The 16430-nt window shown below is 39.3% G+C and overlaps 1 protein-coding gene across 6 annotated transcripts in view; it reads left to right on the top strand.

Annotated features, from left to right (window-relative positions):
• PTPN4 (protein tyrosine phosphatase non-receptor type 4) overlaps nt 1-7397 on the top strand; it is a 229483-nt gene extending 222086 nt beyond the window's left edge. For 5 of the 6 annotated variants that reach the window (XM_050917015.1, XM_050917016.1, XM_050917019.1 and 2 more), the window contains 2 exons: nt 2998-3133; nt 5910-7397. In XM_050917015.1, coding sequence (XP_050772972.1) covers nt 2998-3133; nt 5910-5996 — 223 coding nt within the window. In that variant the 3' untranslated portion in view covers nt 5997-7397. Of the gene's footprint in view, nt 1-2997; nt 3134-5909 lie in introns of those variants that run through there. The other variant, XR_007768388.1, reaches the window with a different exon arrangement.
• The last annotated feature ends 9033 nt before the right edge of the window (nt 7398-16430 follow it).

The raw sequence follows: 16430 nt of genomic DNA, 5'->3' as shown, positions 1-16430 counted from the left end.
CCAGGCGAGAGCATTTCAGCCATTAGACAAATTTCAGGACCTGACAGACCTCATCGCGGAAGTGTCTGCATTTCTCCTGAAATTGGCTAGGGTGTGCCTGTGCCTGGACACATGGCAGCTTGCACACATGTGGTCTGCCGTGCCAGGTGGTCCGCATATGGCCCCTGCAGCAATGGCTGGCGTTAACCTATTCCCAATCCAGGGACCACGTGGAGAAGACCATCACCATTCCCCTGGCAGTTCTCACCTCATTGCAGTGGGGGACTGATCTCAAGAAAGTCCTGGAAGGAATCTCATTCGACAATACCGCTCCATGTGTTGAGCTAGTGTCGGACACTTCAGACCTCGGTTGGGGGGACGCACCTCAGATATCTCTGGATCCAGGGAAAGTGGACCCCAGAGGAGGCAGTGTTGTACATAAATGTCAAGGAACTCAGAGTGGTCCAGCTGGCCTGCAGGGTCTTCCTGCCGCACATGTCGGGCAAAGTGGTGAAAGTCCTGATGGACAATATGGGCTCAATGTTCTACATCAACAGGCAACTAGGAGCGTGCTTGTTGGTTCTCTGCCAAGAGGCTCTCCATCTCTGGGACTTCTGCATCAGCCACAGCATCCATCTGGAATCTGGTCACCTCCCAGGCATCAGGAATGCCCTAACAGATCACCTCAGCAGGGACTTCTCCTCTCACTACGAGTGGTCACTCCACCCAGAGGTGGCCTACATGATCCTCCAGAGCTGGGGAACTCCCCAAGTAGATCTGTTTACCATCAGGCGAAATAGAAAGTGCCATCGGTTTTGTTCCCAGCAGGGCCTGAGCAAGGGCTCCCCCTCCGATGCCTTCCTCCTGTCGTGGCCGAGGGTCTGATGTACATCTACCCTCTGGTCATCCGGGTCCTAGTAAAGATCAAGAGGGACAAGGCACAGTTTATCGTAATTGCCCCACATAGCCTCACCAGCACTGGTTCCACACACTCATAAACATGGCAGTGGCCCCTCCCTTGCCCCTTCTCTACCATCTGGATGTGCTGTCACAGGATCACGGTCAGATCCTGCACCCCAATCTCGAGTCTCTACACATCTCGGGTTGGATGCTCCATGGTTGAATCTGGAGGCGCGTACCTGCTTGAAGGAGATCCAGAAGGTCCTCCTGGGAAGTAGGAAGCGATCCACGAGACTAACTTTCCTGGCCAAGTGGATGAGGTTTTCCCACTGGGTGTCAGAGCATGGCATTTCTCTCTCGCATTCTTCAGTGCAGTCTATCTTGGACTACTTCCTGCAGCTCAGGAACCAGGGTTTGGTGCATTCTTCCCTCAAAGTGCACCTTGCAGCCATCTCCGTGTTCCACCAGCCAATCCAAGGTCAGACAGTCTTTTCTCATGACATGATTGTCAGGTTCCTGAGGGGCCTCAAGAGGCTTTACCCGGAGATACGGGCCTCTGTCCCTAAGTGAGCCCTTAACGTGGTCCTCTCCAAGATCACCGGCCCGCCTTTCAAGCCGCTAGGCTCCTGCTTCCTTTCCTGCTTGTCCTGGAAAGTCACTTTTCCTGGTGACAGTGATGTCAGCGAGACGAGTCTCAGAGATTAAGGCCTTGACCGCAGAACCGCCTTACACAGTATTTATAAGGACAAGGTCCAGCTGTGACCCCACCCGTCCTTCCTGCCGAAGGTGGTATCTTCCTTCCACATGAGCCAGGACGTATTCCTGCAAGTGATCTGTCCCAAGCCTCACAAGACTGTTGAGGAGAGGCATTTACACTGGACGTCTGGAAGGCCTTGGCTTTTTATTTGGAGTGTACCAAGCCTTTCCGTAAATCGATGCAGTTCTTCATTGCTACAATGGATAGGATGAAGGGACTTCCAGTTTCTTCACGTAGGATTTCCACCTGGATCACCTCTTGCATAAAGACCTGTTATGAACTACAAAAGGTCCCGCCGCTGCTGATCATCAGGGCTTATTTGGCTAGAGCACAGGAGTCTTCGGCAGCCTTCCTGGCGCACATCCGGATCCAGGACATCTGTAGAGCAGCTATATGATCCTCAGTCCACACGTTCACGTCTCATTATGCCATCACTCAGCAAGCCAGAGATGATGCTGGGTTCGGCAGAGCTGTATTACAATCTGCACAGCCCTGAACTCCTTCCTGCCTCCACAGGAACTGCTTGGAGTCATCTAACATGGAATGGATATGGGCAAGCACTTGAAGAAGAAAAGCCAGTTACCTATTCCGTAACTAGTGTTCTTCAAGATGTATTGCTCATGTCCAGTCCATGACCCGCCCTCCTTCAACACTGTCAGAGTTTCCAGCAAGAAGGAACTGAGGGTGGAGGGAGCTGGCGGCTCCCCTGATACAGCACCATGCAGGCACCACTCCAGAGGGTGCTAGAGCTGCTCCACTATGGATATTGCTGAGGGGAAAACTTCCAGCACCGGTGCATGTGGCGAGCATATGCACCTAATGTGGAATGGACATGAGCAGCACATCTCGAAGAGCACCAGTTACGGAACAGTCTTTTTGTTCACAGCAAAATGATATTGAATGCTATTCAGTGTAGGGCTCTTCAGCTCCCGTGGTGAGCCGAATAGCTCTCCAGCAGTTGGGAGTTTGGAAACCCCTAAAAATAAATTGCTTGGTTATACTGCAGCAAAATATTGTGAAATTCTTTAGGTTTTATATTCTAGGAGGACAAAGAAATGTGCAGAGGTAGAAAAATGCAAACTTACTCAGAAGGGTAAGAGATCCATCCAATGCTTTGAAAATTTCCCACTGAGTTTTTATATCCAGGAAGGACAGAAAGCTTCCAACGTTATGTACAAACATTGCTCTTATAGTAGAATGTCATCAGTAACCCTCATTTGTACTAATCATAGATTTCTCTTGGGTATATTTAGATATTGAAGAATTTAATGTTAAATTTTTTTTACATTTTAGGAGTATATCATTTTTAAAAAAAGAGAGTTTGAAGGTGGTTAATGATATGACACATTTTTCTTTTCCAGTGCTGGGATTGGACGGACAGGGGTTCTTATCACTATGGAAACAGCTATGTGTCTTATTGAGTGCAATCAGCCTGTTTATCCATTAGATATTGTGAGAACAATGAGAGATCAAAGGGCCATGATGATCCAAACACCTGTAAGTATCGTACTTACTACTGTACATTGTAGAAAAGTAACCACATGTTACTCAGTGGTTTCACTCTCACTGAAGACAGTAAGAGGTGCTGGATATTTTTAAAGGGGGCAGCTTAACTGAGAGTTGCTATGGTCTTGATCCACTGAGAACAGTAAGATATCTCAGTGATTCTTCATGAATTTCTCTGCAGCAACTTCTGCTGACAGACATACTTTTTTAATAATGAAAATAAATGGCAAAAATCACTATTAATTCTAAATATTTCTTTTCAAAAGCTATCCTTTGCGCCAGATCTGCCTAATGAATGGAGAGAGTAGGAAAGTGAAACTAGAGGTGTGGAAAGGGAGGGTGACAGGAAGGAACAAGGTACTGGAGTATGTGTGAAGGGAAGTGGAAAGAGTTCCAAGAAGCAGAAGGAATTTGGAGGAGATGAATTAGGGGGAAGCTGGGTGATACAATCCAGCTGTGTAATCCTGCTCTGGCAATACAAAAAGTAACTTTAACTCTGCCCTGTAGTGACACAATAGAGAGGAACACACAGAAGAAATCTATTGTGTCTGTAAAAATCAGTTCAATGTAATCTGGGATTATAAAATACTTCATAGGATCAGGAGAGGACACCTGTCATAAAAGTTCTTTGGGTGCCTTAACTGTGTGTTTCCACATGTTTTTCTTAGCATGTTTGGAGTTTTCCTAGGTTTATAATGCTTGGTTTGGGGATAATTGCAACATCCCTGTAATGTACTTTATTACATTGCTGATTTGTATTCTCTATTTTTAATTCTATTTTAAGGTAATTTTTGTTTGGGAATAGATTTAGAATCTGTTTAAGAACTTTCATTTGTCTTGGAGTCAGACATAAGTTCCATCTGACAGCAGTTCATAGTTGAGCTTAATAGACATAAGGCAAAATTTCAATGAAATCCTTCTCTTTAACTATTACATCACCAATGTAACAGACTAAAGCAGATTCGGTGTATTACTCAGGGACTGCCTAAACTCTGCATGTTATCATGTCTCTTTAGACCAGTGGTCCCCAACGTGGTGTCCACGGGTGCCATAGCGCCCACTGGGGCATTTATGTGCGCCTGCCTAGTGCCCAGCAGGTGAGAGAAGCCACGGACCTGCACCTGCCGGGGACAGAGAACTCCAGGGCTGCAGGCTGCGGGCGCCGGTGATCTCAGTCCCTGGCAGGCGCGGGGCTGCAGCTTCTCTCTGGCTCCTCCCAGGCTGCAGACTGCGGGTGCCAGTGTTCTCGGTCCCTGGCAGGCACAGGGCCGCAGCTTAAGCCAGAGAGAAGCCGCGGGCCCCCGCCTGCCAGGGACAGAGAACTCTGGGGCTGCGGGCGCCTGTGTTCTCGGTCCCTGGCAGGCACAGGGCTGTGGCTTCTCTCCAGCTTCTCTGGGGCTGCAGACTGTGGGCGCTGGTGTTCACGGTCCCTGGCAGGTGCGGGGCTGCAGCTTAAGCCGGAGAGAAGCCGTGGCCCCGCATCTGCCGCGGACCGAGAACTCCAGGGCTGCAGGCTCTGGGTGTCGGTGTTCTCTGTCCCTGGCAGGCGCGGGCCCCACCTAGTGCCCAGCAGGGGAGAGAAGCCAGGGACCCGCGCCTGCTGGGGACAGAGTACTCTAGGGCTGCAGGTGCCAGTGTTCTGTGTCCTCCCGGCTTCTCTCCGACTTCTCTCCGCACTGCCGAGAACTGGCACCAAGAAAACCCAAAAACCAAAACCAAACCAAAACAAAAAACGCTCTGACTCTGCAGAACGGACGGAATTCTGCCCCGTAGTATGTGCTGCCCCAAAGACGTGCTTGCTCCACTGGTGCCTGGAGCTGGCCCCGTAAGTGAGTAGTTGTTGGTGCCCACCACACTCTTCTGAAAACATGAATGTGCTACTGACCACAAAAAAGGTTAGGGACCACTGCTTTAGATGACTTCCTCCTGCCTTTCCATTTCTGGATTGATACATGCACTTTCCACAAGGTGGCACTATGCCATGTTCATGCTTCCCATGTCATAAATGGAAAGAACTGAGAAGAGTCAATTTTCTAGAGAAATCTTCAAACAGAAAAATATTTATACTAATCTATGTAAATATTTCTATGCTGATACACATGTAATGATACAATAAATAATTAAAATTCTAAATCCATGTGACATGTATTTGTTTAAGATCTATCATCTGTTCATTAACCAGGGCTATATAAAACTGATTTAAGCCATTGGAAAGGTAGAAATACTACCTTTCCAGTGGTATATATTGTTATACAGCAATCATTTATATCTGTGGCACTTTGCAAGATAGTGGCTGTATTTTATGGTCCACTCTAAGGTATTCTTTTGCTTTTTTTTATTTAGTTGAGACATGGTTTTAGTAACTCATATCTCAAGAACTGCTGGAGTTGAAAATAGAATGCTTTAGAAATTAAGAAGCCAGGATTCAGGCTTTTGATGACGTAAAGCACTGGTTTCTCATTCTAGAAGTTTGTGAGATATGAGCAACTAATATGTCAAAATTAATGGAAAGAGGAAAAGGCAAGGTAGTTCTGGTACACTATTTCTTAACCTGTTAGAGGTAGAAAAACCTAAAACTATTAATCCATGGGGTTGGAGTAAGTCCCTACTCCTCAATAAAGGTACAATTACCAAATTGCTGCTTTTGATGAGGCACAATTGTGCCCTTTCAAGATAGGATGGGTGACCTAAGAGACCTTTTCTATCTCTAACTTAATCATATAAGTTATATTTCTTTTTCAATTAACTTAATCAACTTTCTTTTCAGAGTCAATACAGATTTGTTTGTGAAGCTATTTTGAAGGTGTATGAAGAAGGATTTGTTAAACCTTTAAAGACATCACTGCATAAATAAGAGCAAAAGGGCTAGGATCCATATTGAAGTATCCTGTCCTCTGTAATAAACTGGCAGCATTCATTGTGCCATAACTCTGATTGCAGGAAATGGTGTCGGAGAACAATGAAGAATTGACAAAGGACTTTGAAAACTTCAGCACTGTTGCACTTTATGTTGAAACAAAAATCAGTCTCTAAAACTCTATTACTTACATGTGTTTGAAGACTTTATTATTTTCATGCTTTGCTCCGAACAAACCATAAATTGAATGAACTGAGTGTGTTCAAGGTAACTTATGATATCTCATTGTAGTGCCATATACTCCCCTTCCGGTCAAATTGCTACAAACAAGGCTTGGAATTATTTGACTCTGATATACAACTGTGTCTTTTAAAAACAAAACAAAAATATACACTAAGCCATGGTCTCTTCCTGTGCTAGATTTATTTAAGGTGTACAGATCCTCACTTTTGTTTTTAAAAACATCAGCAATATTGCCAATATTAGATAGACACTGCCTACTGATGCAGCACACTTTGCTCTTCACCCCTATTAGAGACCAGCTGTTTGTTAGAGGAAAGCTGGAATCTGTGTTAACCCAGCAGTAGCTGCATAATGTCCACTTACCAGCACCTTGTAAAATATAAACAACATTTCTTTGAACTGATGGCACAATTTATTTCTGTGTCATAACACTGGTGAATTCCAAATCATGTGACTTAACATTACGTAATGGGAACTATTGCATGCATTGCGTCTTAACCCTCTTAAGTGCCTTGAGACTTACCAAGTATGTCTAATGAAAAGGCACTCATATGACCCTATGAGGAAGGTATTATTCTGTCATATTTATTTTAATGGGTTTATATTTTAATACATGGCCCTTGGTGCTTTGAATATGGTACTGCAAGGGGTCACAGAATGCCATTCCCTTTTTCCTTATAAAAATACCTACATGCTACTGTGGGTAGCAAATCACACCTACTTAATGTGTGAGCATTGTTTGCTGCTGTGAAATTATATGGAAAATCTGACACATTCCTTCCAATTGGTAACTTATTAGTAGTTGATAATGAAAAGCCAGTAGATTGTTAAAACTTGTTTTACCCTTCCATTGCAAAAATCTCTCTCATTTAATTCGATTATAACTTTTTAATACCACTGATATTTAAGGTTAAACTTACCATCAAGTGTGATTAATTCCTTTCCATTATCTGCTAATCAATTATTTTTCTAAGTCTTCATCCGTTGATTTCAAGCCATGTTCGTACTGAACTTTTTAATTATTATTATCATTATTATTATTAAAGTAAGGAATAAAACACTGTCAAATTGTCCCAAAACTTTATTTTACTCTCTTAATGACCCCTGTCATTTTTTCTGTTATCCTTGTATAAAATTAAATTGTTCCATTTTGTGTGTGTTGTTTCTTATTTAAGTCATTAGCATATTTGTAATGAGTAGTTTGTCCGCCTGTTTGATACAGTATCTGAGCTCATTGTGAGCATATGTATATTTTGTCCCTTCTCAATATTTTTTCCAGTTTGGGAGAAACCAGCTGATAAGCAAGGTATCGAGCTTGAAATACAGTAAGTAGGGGTTCAGTCACTTTTTTGACTGCCCTTCAGAAACCTAACTTTACATGCCAATATTTAAAAGGTTTGTTGTTTTATTGATTTCCTGAAAATTATTATCCGTTTGGTTTTGTTAATAAGCTATATAAAGTGTAGAATTAAAAGAGAGAAAGTTCTAGACTGAGAAAGTTTAAATATTGTAAAATTCTTCTATATAATATACTCTCTTCTATGGGCATTTGGAAGAGATGACAGTTATAAAATACTTAAGAAAAAGTGAAAGTAAATTCAGGTCAGTTGAAGTCCTGGTTTATGAATTTGTAAACATCAAGAACCATGATGCCAAATAGAAGAGATATAGAATTTTAAATATTTTTTAGAAATAAGAAGAACATAATTAATATTTAGATGGGCTGTAGCCCTTATTTACAAAAGAAATTCTGCTATGTATATTTCTAGAGTTGACATTCAATTCAATATTATCCCTCCATGAACTGATTAATCTTATTTAAAAGTTCAGTGTAAGCTGACTGCTACTGCCAGGTAGCTGACAACGTGGCTTGCTTCCTAGAGAAATTGATAGGGAAAGGTCGTAATTTTACTCAAATTTAGATTGACGCTTTATTAATCAGAATGGGCTGCCAAGAACCATCTCACTTCAGCTTATATTCTCTAGTCTGTAGGATTGACATCTATATCTGCCATAGTTGGTGTAATCCTGCTAGGTGCTCAGTACCTCAGGAGGCACTCAGCACCTTGTAGGATTGGAGCCTTTTGGTGCGGTTTCAGAGACTTTACTTTTACATCACTCATGTAACAAAAAGAGATTAGGGTTATGTTTTTTATTTTGACACCTGGGATGATGATATAAAGACGTTTTACATGGAAGTGTTGAAAAAATCCATCTCTCCTTGGTAGTCCGTTTCTAGTCAATAGAACGTGAAAGATCACAGGATATTATCTCACACCTACTGAGCATAAATGGTAAAACACCTTTGGATATTAAGCTAAAAGTAGCTGTTCCTATTTTGATGGCCATCTAAAAGAAATACTTTTTCTCTGGTTTAGAGAGAGATAAAAATAATAATAAACTGGCTTTAATCTTAGTTTTGTTTTAAACTGTCTGCAACAAAATTGTTACCCTGTACTGTAGTACTTTGGAAAGTTTTCAAGCTTTGACTTCCACGTGACAGCACTTTGAGCCATAATATTGGCTAGCTCGAAGGCTAATTTATAGGGCTGTCAAGCGATTAAAAAATTAATTGCACAATTAATTGCACTCTTAAACCCTAACAGAATACCATTTAAATATTGGATGTTTTGTACATTTTCAAATATATTTATTTCAATTACAACACAGACTACAAAGTGTACAGTGCTCATTTTATATTTATTTTTTATTACAACCTAATATAAGTATCATACTGCAATCTCTTTATAATGAAAGTTGAACTTACAAATGTAGAATTACGTACAAAACATAACTGCATTCAAAAACAAAACAATGTAAAACTTTAGAACCTACAAGTCCACTCAGTCCTACTTCAACCAGTTGCTCAGACAAACAAGTTCGATTACAATTTGCAGGAGGTAATGGTGCCCATGTCTTGTTTTCAATGTCTCCTGAAAGTGAGAACAGGCTTCCATATGGCACTGTTGTATCCGGCATCGCAAGATATTTACGTGCCAGATGCACTAAAGATTCATATGTCCCTTCATGCTTCAGCCAGAAGATGTGTCCATGTTGACGGGTTCTGCTCGATAACGATCCAAAGCAGAGCAGACCAATGTATGTTCATTTTCATCATCTGATTCAGATGCCACCAGCAGAAATTTGATTTTCTTTTTTGATGGTTCAGGTTTGGATAGTTTCTGCATCTGAGTATTGCTCTTTTAAGATAGCTGAAAGCATTCTCCACACCTCATCCCTCTCAGATTTTGGAAAGCACTTCAGCTTCTTAAATCTTGGGTTGAATTCTGTATCTATCCTTAGAAATCTCACATTGGTACCTTCTTTGTGTGTTCTTAAAACGAACATGTGCTGGGTCATCATCCAAGACTGCTATGACATGAAATACATGGCAGAATGTGGGTAAAACAGAACAGGAGACACACAATTTTCCCCCAAGCAGTTCAGTCACACACTTTTTTTTAACAAGTATCATCAGCATGGAAGCATGTTCTCTAGAATGGTGGCCGAAGCATGAAGGGGCATATGAATGTTTAGCATATCTGGCATGTAAATACCTTGCAACTGCGGCTATAAAAGTGCCATGCCAACATCTGTGCTCACATTCAGGTGACACATATAAGAAGCAGTCAGCAGTATCTCTTGTAAACAAACTTGTTTGTCTTTGCAATTGGCTGAACAAGAAGTAGGACTGAGTGGACTTCTAGGCTCTAGAATTTTACATTGTTTTGTTTTTAAGTGTAGTTATGTAACAAAAAAATTACATTTGTAAGTTACACTTTCACAGTAAAGAGATTGCACTACAATACTTGTATGAGGGGAATTAAAATGGTATTCTTCATCATTTTTACAGGGCAAATATTTGTAATAAAAATAATATAAACTGAGCACTATACATTTTGTCTTCTGTGTTGTAATAGAAATCAATATATTTGAAAATGTAGAAAAAATCCAAAAATATTTGCCAATTGAAATGTATTATTCTATCGTTTAACAGTGCAATTAATCACATTTAATTTTTTTAATCAGTTAATTTTTTTAGTAAATCGCGTGAGTTAACTGCATTTAATCGACAGCCCTACTAATTTAACTAAGCACTTAATGTCTAAAAAATTAAATTTTAAAATATACATCTATTATATTAAGATATTTTATGTTCATAACCAAGTTGTAAGTGAAAATAATGGCATTGCCCTTTTTCATACTCTTACTGAGAAAAAGGAGGAATAGTGAATTTATAGCAACATTGTATACTACTGATATTTTACATATTTAAATATTCTTATGTAAGGTTGCCAAAGCAGTTTGAGTTTGCAAGATCCATTTATACCACAACTGAGTGGAGGATATTATTTACAGTCCTTTTGTATTGATTTCAGATAGAGACAAGAACATAAGAGTTCTTAGAAGTCTTCATCTCCATTGACTTGAACTGATTTACTGTAATCAGCTGCAGTGAAAAAAAACTAAAGTATCAGTATATTAGCTGAAATTAGCGACACAAGTTTATAGACAAGTGTTAGGTTTTTTTAAGCTTCCTTAAAAGCATGACATATATGGTGATAATTAAGACTTTGTTGAGCAGCATTGAAAAGCACCAAAGCCTTATTTGTACCATAAAGTATTAGTTAAAAAAAATAATGTTTCTACCTATTGTGGTATAAATGGCCTTAAAAATATTTTTCTATGGCTGAAAAAAGTCAAAACTGCTAAATATTTTACTTTGGGTTATGAAGATCTGTATTAGCCTCAAAAGAAAAAAAAAACTGTGTTTCATGCTGTACAAAACATGAATGTATCTTTCATACATAATGACCTATGCGTGTTTAGTGTTATGACTGTGGGGTTTTATGGATAATTATTTTCATACCATTTGTTTAAAATAAAAGTTGGGGTGGAAGGGGAAGAAAAGGAAAAAAATGTAAAAAAAAAAAAAAATTGTAACACTTCCATGATACTAATGCTTTTTTTTTTAAATTAAGGGGCTTTTGTTGTAAATAACAGCAATATTATGACAGTTTGTGCCAATGTATAATGTTACAGATTTTTTTTTGTTTGTTTCTTTTTGCCTTCATGATTGAAAACTGCAGCTGCCATTTATTATTTTTAAGTATCTTTGCTGAAGGGTTTTCTTTTAAATGCAGAAATTTGGGGCTCTTGAATTTTTTGAGTATTTGGAGGGAAGGAGCATGATTTTTTGTTCTTTGCTAAATATGAAGTAATATACAGGTAACTTTTTATGAAGCATACACAGATGTCAGCCAATCACTCTGAGAAGTAACTTTAGGTAAGCCACCTAAATGTGTTTCATCAGCACTCAGTTATACTGCTTTTGGAGGTATTTGGTGTACAAATAATACAATGTTCTTAAGCAATAAAGCTTAACTACTTTTATGCTCTTTATTCCAAAATATTCTACCCCAGTCACTAGTAACAAAAGTCTTGATTATTCAGCCAACTACAGTTAGCACTGGGTCATGTTTCTTCCCAGTTTCCACAAATTACAGTTTGAAATTACTGTAATTTACATGTCTCCTTCTGCAACAGCATTTCTTTAGGATAGCCTCTTAGTCATTCTGCCGTCCTCTATCATCAAAACATTCAAAAAGCAGTTACAGAGACCAAGAGAAGGTCTGCTGTGGAACCATGCAACTGGCACCTTCCCATGGAAAGTCAGCAGATAACTTTGCAGAACCCAAAGGAAGGCCAAAATGCTGCTGAACTGCTGCAGTTCCAACATGCAAGGAAACAGAAAATAGTCATGCATGAAGATGCCGCAGCCCCCTGCATGCAGTGGAGCAGAATTGCATGCTATTTCAGCTATTACCGTATGTATGAGGCATGGGAGGTGTTCTGTGGTGAAGGGAAATTGCAAGGGCGTAGGCTGTAGGTCAGCAAACTGTATAGATCCAACATCCACAAACCTCCAGGTAGAGAGTAGGAAATCCAACCCATGAGTTGTAGGAGAGCCGGCAGACCTGCTCTGCAGGTGCCCCATGCCTTGGTCTGGGGAGGATTCTGGTCTCACATTCAAATTTGGTTTACTCAAAACTTTGTATAAGTGACAGGAATTTTATCCCCTAAAGTCGCCGGTGACCAAACATCATCTCACATGCATCACAAATTCCAGGTCTCTGATTTGCTATGCATTATACTGCATCAGAACAGCAATGTCGGCTTATCTGTGGCTTGCTAATTCCTGTACCCAACTTTCCTTTTAAACACTTAAAACCATTCTTTTAAAATAACTTTTTTAAACAGTAGAGGAGTGTTTTTATTTTTTTTCCATTGCACGTGCTGTAGATCAGGGTAGGCAACCTGTGGCACGCATGCCAAAGGCGGCACTCGAGCTGATTTTCAGTGACACACTGCAGGGTCTTGGCCATCGGTCCAGGGGGGCTCTGCATTTTAATTTAATTTTAAATGAAGCTTCTTAAACATTTTAAAAACCTTATTTACTTTACATACAACAATAGTTTAGTTATATATTATAGACTTACAGAAAGAGACCTTCTAAAACCGTTATAATGTATTACTGGCACGCAAAACTTTAAATCAGAGTGAATAAATGAAAACTCAGCACACCACTTTTGAAAGGTTGCCGACCCCTGCTGTAGATCATTGCTGGGGTCCAATGCCAAAATTCAATAAACATATCCACTGTGTAAAGGAACGTCTCATTTCATTTATTGAAATTGCAAAGAAAAGTATATTAATGGTGATAGGGAAGGTGCTAGGAGAGGAAAATGATTTATTTGTTTTAATAAACTTATTTTATCCTATCGTCACACTAAGGTTACAAGCCAAAGCTGAAATTGTTGGGTTATCATTCTGCAGAGGAGAGGTGGCTAGTTAGATAAAACATGTCAAATTCACCCCTATGCAGAGCTGGCACAGATGCATGCACCACTTCAGAGGACTTTTTCAACATAAAGATTTAATGGGTGCATAGGCCTTAAGCTGACCCTTTGCAGGTTGGTGAATTTCACTCATTGTGATCTGAGTTGAGAGAAATTAGAGAGGAATGAATCATTGCGTTCTTTTAAAACATTATTTGTGGATATGTTGATGCTTCATCACCTTAAAATCAAATGTTCTGGTTATTTGCTTTTTTGGGCTAGATGTTGAAAGAACACAAAATAACCAAAATACATCTTTTGTGTATTCCTCAGTGTTAGTTCTTGCTTCACAGACCTTGGCTGACAACTTTTGTTTGTTGCATTATTTCATATTTAGCAAGTTTTAATATTTTAAGGTCCTTTTTTTCTAAGTTTCTTAAATTTCAAATAGCACTTTATCACATGCTTTTACTACTGACTAAACTATTGGACAAAATAAATTGTAATGGGCTTGGAGAGAGATGCTTAACTGATTTCTGTACAGAGTTGATTTGGATGGCACCCTGGTACAAATGCTTTACAGTTTTCTAACCAGTTTTAGCTTACTTATGTGTCCCTGACACTATCAAATAACAAGTCTTGACAATTTTTAATATCCGTTCTACTGTGTTATAATAATTTAAAGTCTGGTACTAAAAACAAGGTGCAAACATAAACTGCAGGGTACTCTTGAATTCATCTCTGTGTTCTCTCTCAGCTAGCTATGTTTACTGTAAGTATTTCTGCTTAGCATTATTTTAACATTAAGTAAATAACCTGAAAATCAGGTAATTCATTTTTGTACTTGTGTTATAACTTAAAATTTTGAGTTTTGATAACTAACGATAAGTAGATAATGCACAATAGTAAGTTTTTAAAAAGTTGTAACCCCGTTACTCCTAGGCAGAGTCTTGAAACACGAGTGAAGGGATTAACACAGTTTACATTAAGCTGTTTTGTTCTCTGTTTATTAATTAGAATATATCCAAAACTAGCCCAGTGCAATGATCTCAGTATATTAGGGCTCCACAGTAACAATCCATAACATCATCTTAACAAATAAGAGAAACTAGACTTTAATTTCCTGTTATGTAGATGTAACTTTATTTCAGGTAGTTCACTTATCAGTGATCTAGTTTTAACTAGTGAATTTGGCAAAACTATTCTTGCTTGTTTTTCTGTAACAGGTGCTATACTATATGTGAAAATACAAAGTGGGGAAATCTTGTCTGGATCATATTCACAATCATTGGTGGCAGTATTTATTTGCAAGTCACTTATGGGTAATACGTTTGCATTTTCTGCTGCAGCTTTGCATATGTCAGATTTCATTTGGGTTTCATATTGCTCAACGATTGACTATGAATGTGTAAGTAGATCATCCCCCAAGGTTGAATAGCTCCATTGCTGTTTAGCCCAATTCTATTAAAATCTTTCTGTTAATGTTAAAATATGCTCTTCCCATAAGTAGATTTTTGCCTATGAATTTGTACAGTTGCTCATCAGATAAACCTATTCAGAAAACACATCGTCTAGGTTGCTCAGTTGAATAATAAACTTGAATTTGGTCAACACTGGACAATATGAAAAGAAATTCAGCTTTTGTCACTGCAGCTACTGTATATTTTAAAGAGCATTATGTGTCCTCATTCTGGTAAAATAAAAGTTCTTGCCATTAATATGATACACTAACATTTTACAGAATACCAGCAGCTCCCAAGATAAATATGCTAGTTAACATTTAAGAAGTCTTGTTTTAGTCTTAAGAACAAATTCATTCTATTATGTGAAATAAATGCTGTTATACATATTTTGTGGATATATTTAATTTCAATTGGCAAATGGTTGTTTAGGTACAAACTTGAAAAATATATAGTTTAATTGTTTAATTGCAAAATAAAGATGTGCTTTAGTAATTTAAAGTTTAATTTTCGGGAGATTTTTTTATCTGCTGTACACATGGTTTTGTCATGCCATTCCTGCATAAACTCTGTGGTTTTTAACATTATACGGTATTACTATAACTACAGTTCTGCTTTACTGTAGGTGAGGGTTTTTGTGTGTGTGAACTGAATGCTAGTAAAAGATGCTAAATTAACGAGTGAAGTTTTCTGTCTATAGAACAAGTAGGATATTAGCTGTGAAGGCATAAGTTTCTTCCATGTTTTCCTGACAGCGTACCTCAGCTTTACACTAGAGAGAACCATACCTCTGCCATTATTAATCCTTTATATACATTTGTATAAAAGATTGTGTTTTTCAGAATAAAACAGTCAGTGCTCTATTGAGCTTACAGCCTGATAGACAAAATTTGGGTGCGTGTAGAGATTATTGATGGGGAGAATGGCCGTTCCTGATAGAAGTTTGTGATGAAGTGGACAAAAAGTAGGAGAATCGACCAATTTGACTGGAACATACGAATGAAGGTGCAAAGTCAAGAGCAAGTGAAAAAGATGAAAGGATCTATAACAGGAAAGGACTCCGAGGAGTCTTCTGAGCAGGAGAATGGACTAGGGAAAAATGAGAACAGCACTATAGCACATTGAGATGGATGTAGGGAAGTTGAAGTTGGATCTGATGTAGTAAAAGAAACACTGCTGAAGGCATTCGGTGAAGTGGGGTGTGGCAAGAGATAATTTTAAATGGCAATATTTTGTTTAAACGACTAGGGAGAGATGAGTAAGAAGGCTGGATAGGAGGAAGAGTAATTGCAGTTGAACTCATGGACAAAGGATTTGAGCATTGAATATAGTGAGGAAAGCAGATTTTAGTTATATGTGAGAGTAATAAGTGTCATGAGGTAGCAAGAGGCTGGCTATGGGAGAGAAGAGAATGTAGATGTCGCTGATGTTACAAGACTGGAAGATAAGAACACTAGCATTGTCAGTGGTGATGGAGAATGGACATTGTGAGAAGGATTAGATGGAAAGGCATTCAGTCTTGGGAGCAACTGAATGGGGCCTGGTGGTAGAAGGTCATTGTCCATAATGCTTCAGTCTTTGTCTTCTGTGAGAGATGGCATACCAGTAGGTGCAAATACAGTGGCAGTTGTGTGGTGTGTACACCTGCCCACTAGGAAGTGAGCTGAAAGCCTTGTGTTTTTGCAAAGATGATGCATCAACTGCTCTGCACTTACGATCTTCGAACTGCAAAGAAAAGTGAAGTTGATTAGTTTCTAAATGTATTCGGTTTACCCTTTTCCTCCAGTACAAGTTTTCAAAATGTGCATGTATTTCCTGATAGTATACTGTGAGCAGGCAGACATCCCTTACACTCAGTACAGAAAGGATAAACTAAATTAGCATCCAGA

The sequence above is a fragment of the Gopherus flavomarginatus genome, chromosome 10, assembly GCF_025201925.1.
Source record: "Gopherus flavomarginatus isolate rGopFla2 chromosome 10, rGopFla2.mat.asm, whole genome shotgun sequence".
NCBI classification, from domain to species: domain Eukaryota; kingdom Metazoa; phylum Chordata; order Testudines; family Testudinidae; genus Gopherus; species Gopherus flavomarginatus.
Note: the sequence above shows the minus strand (reverse complement) of the source record. Positions and strands in the feature narration are given on the sequence as shown.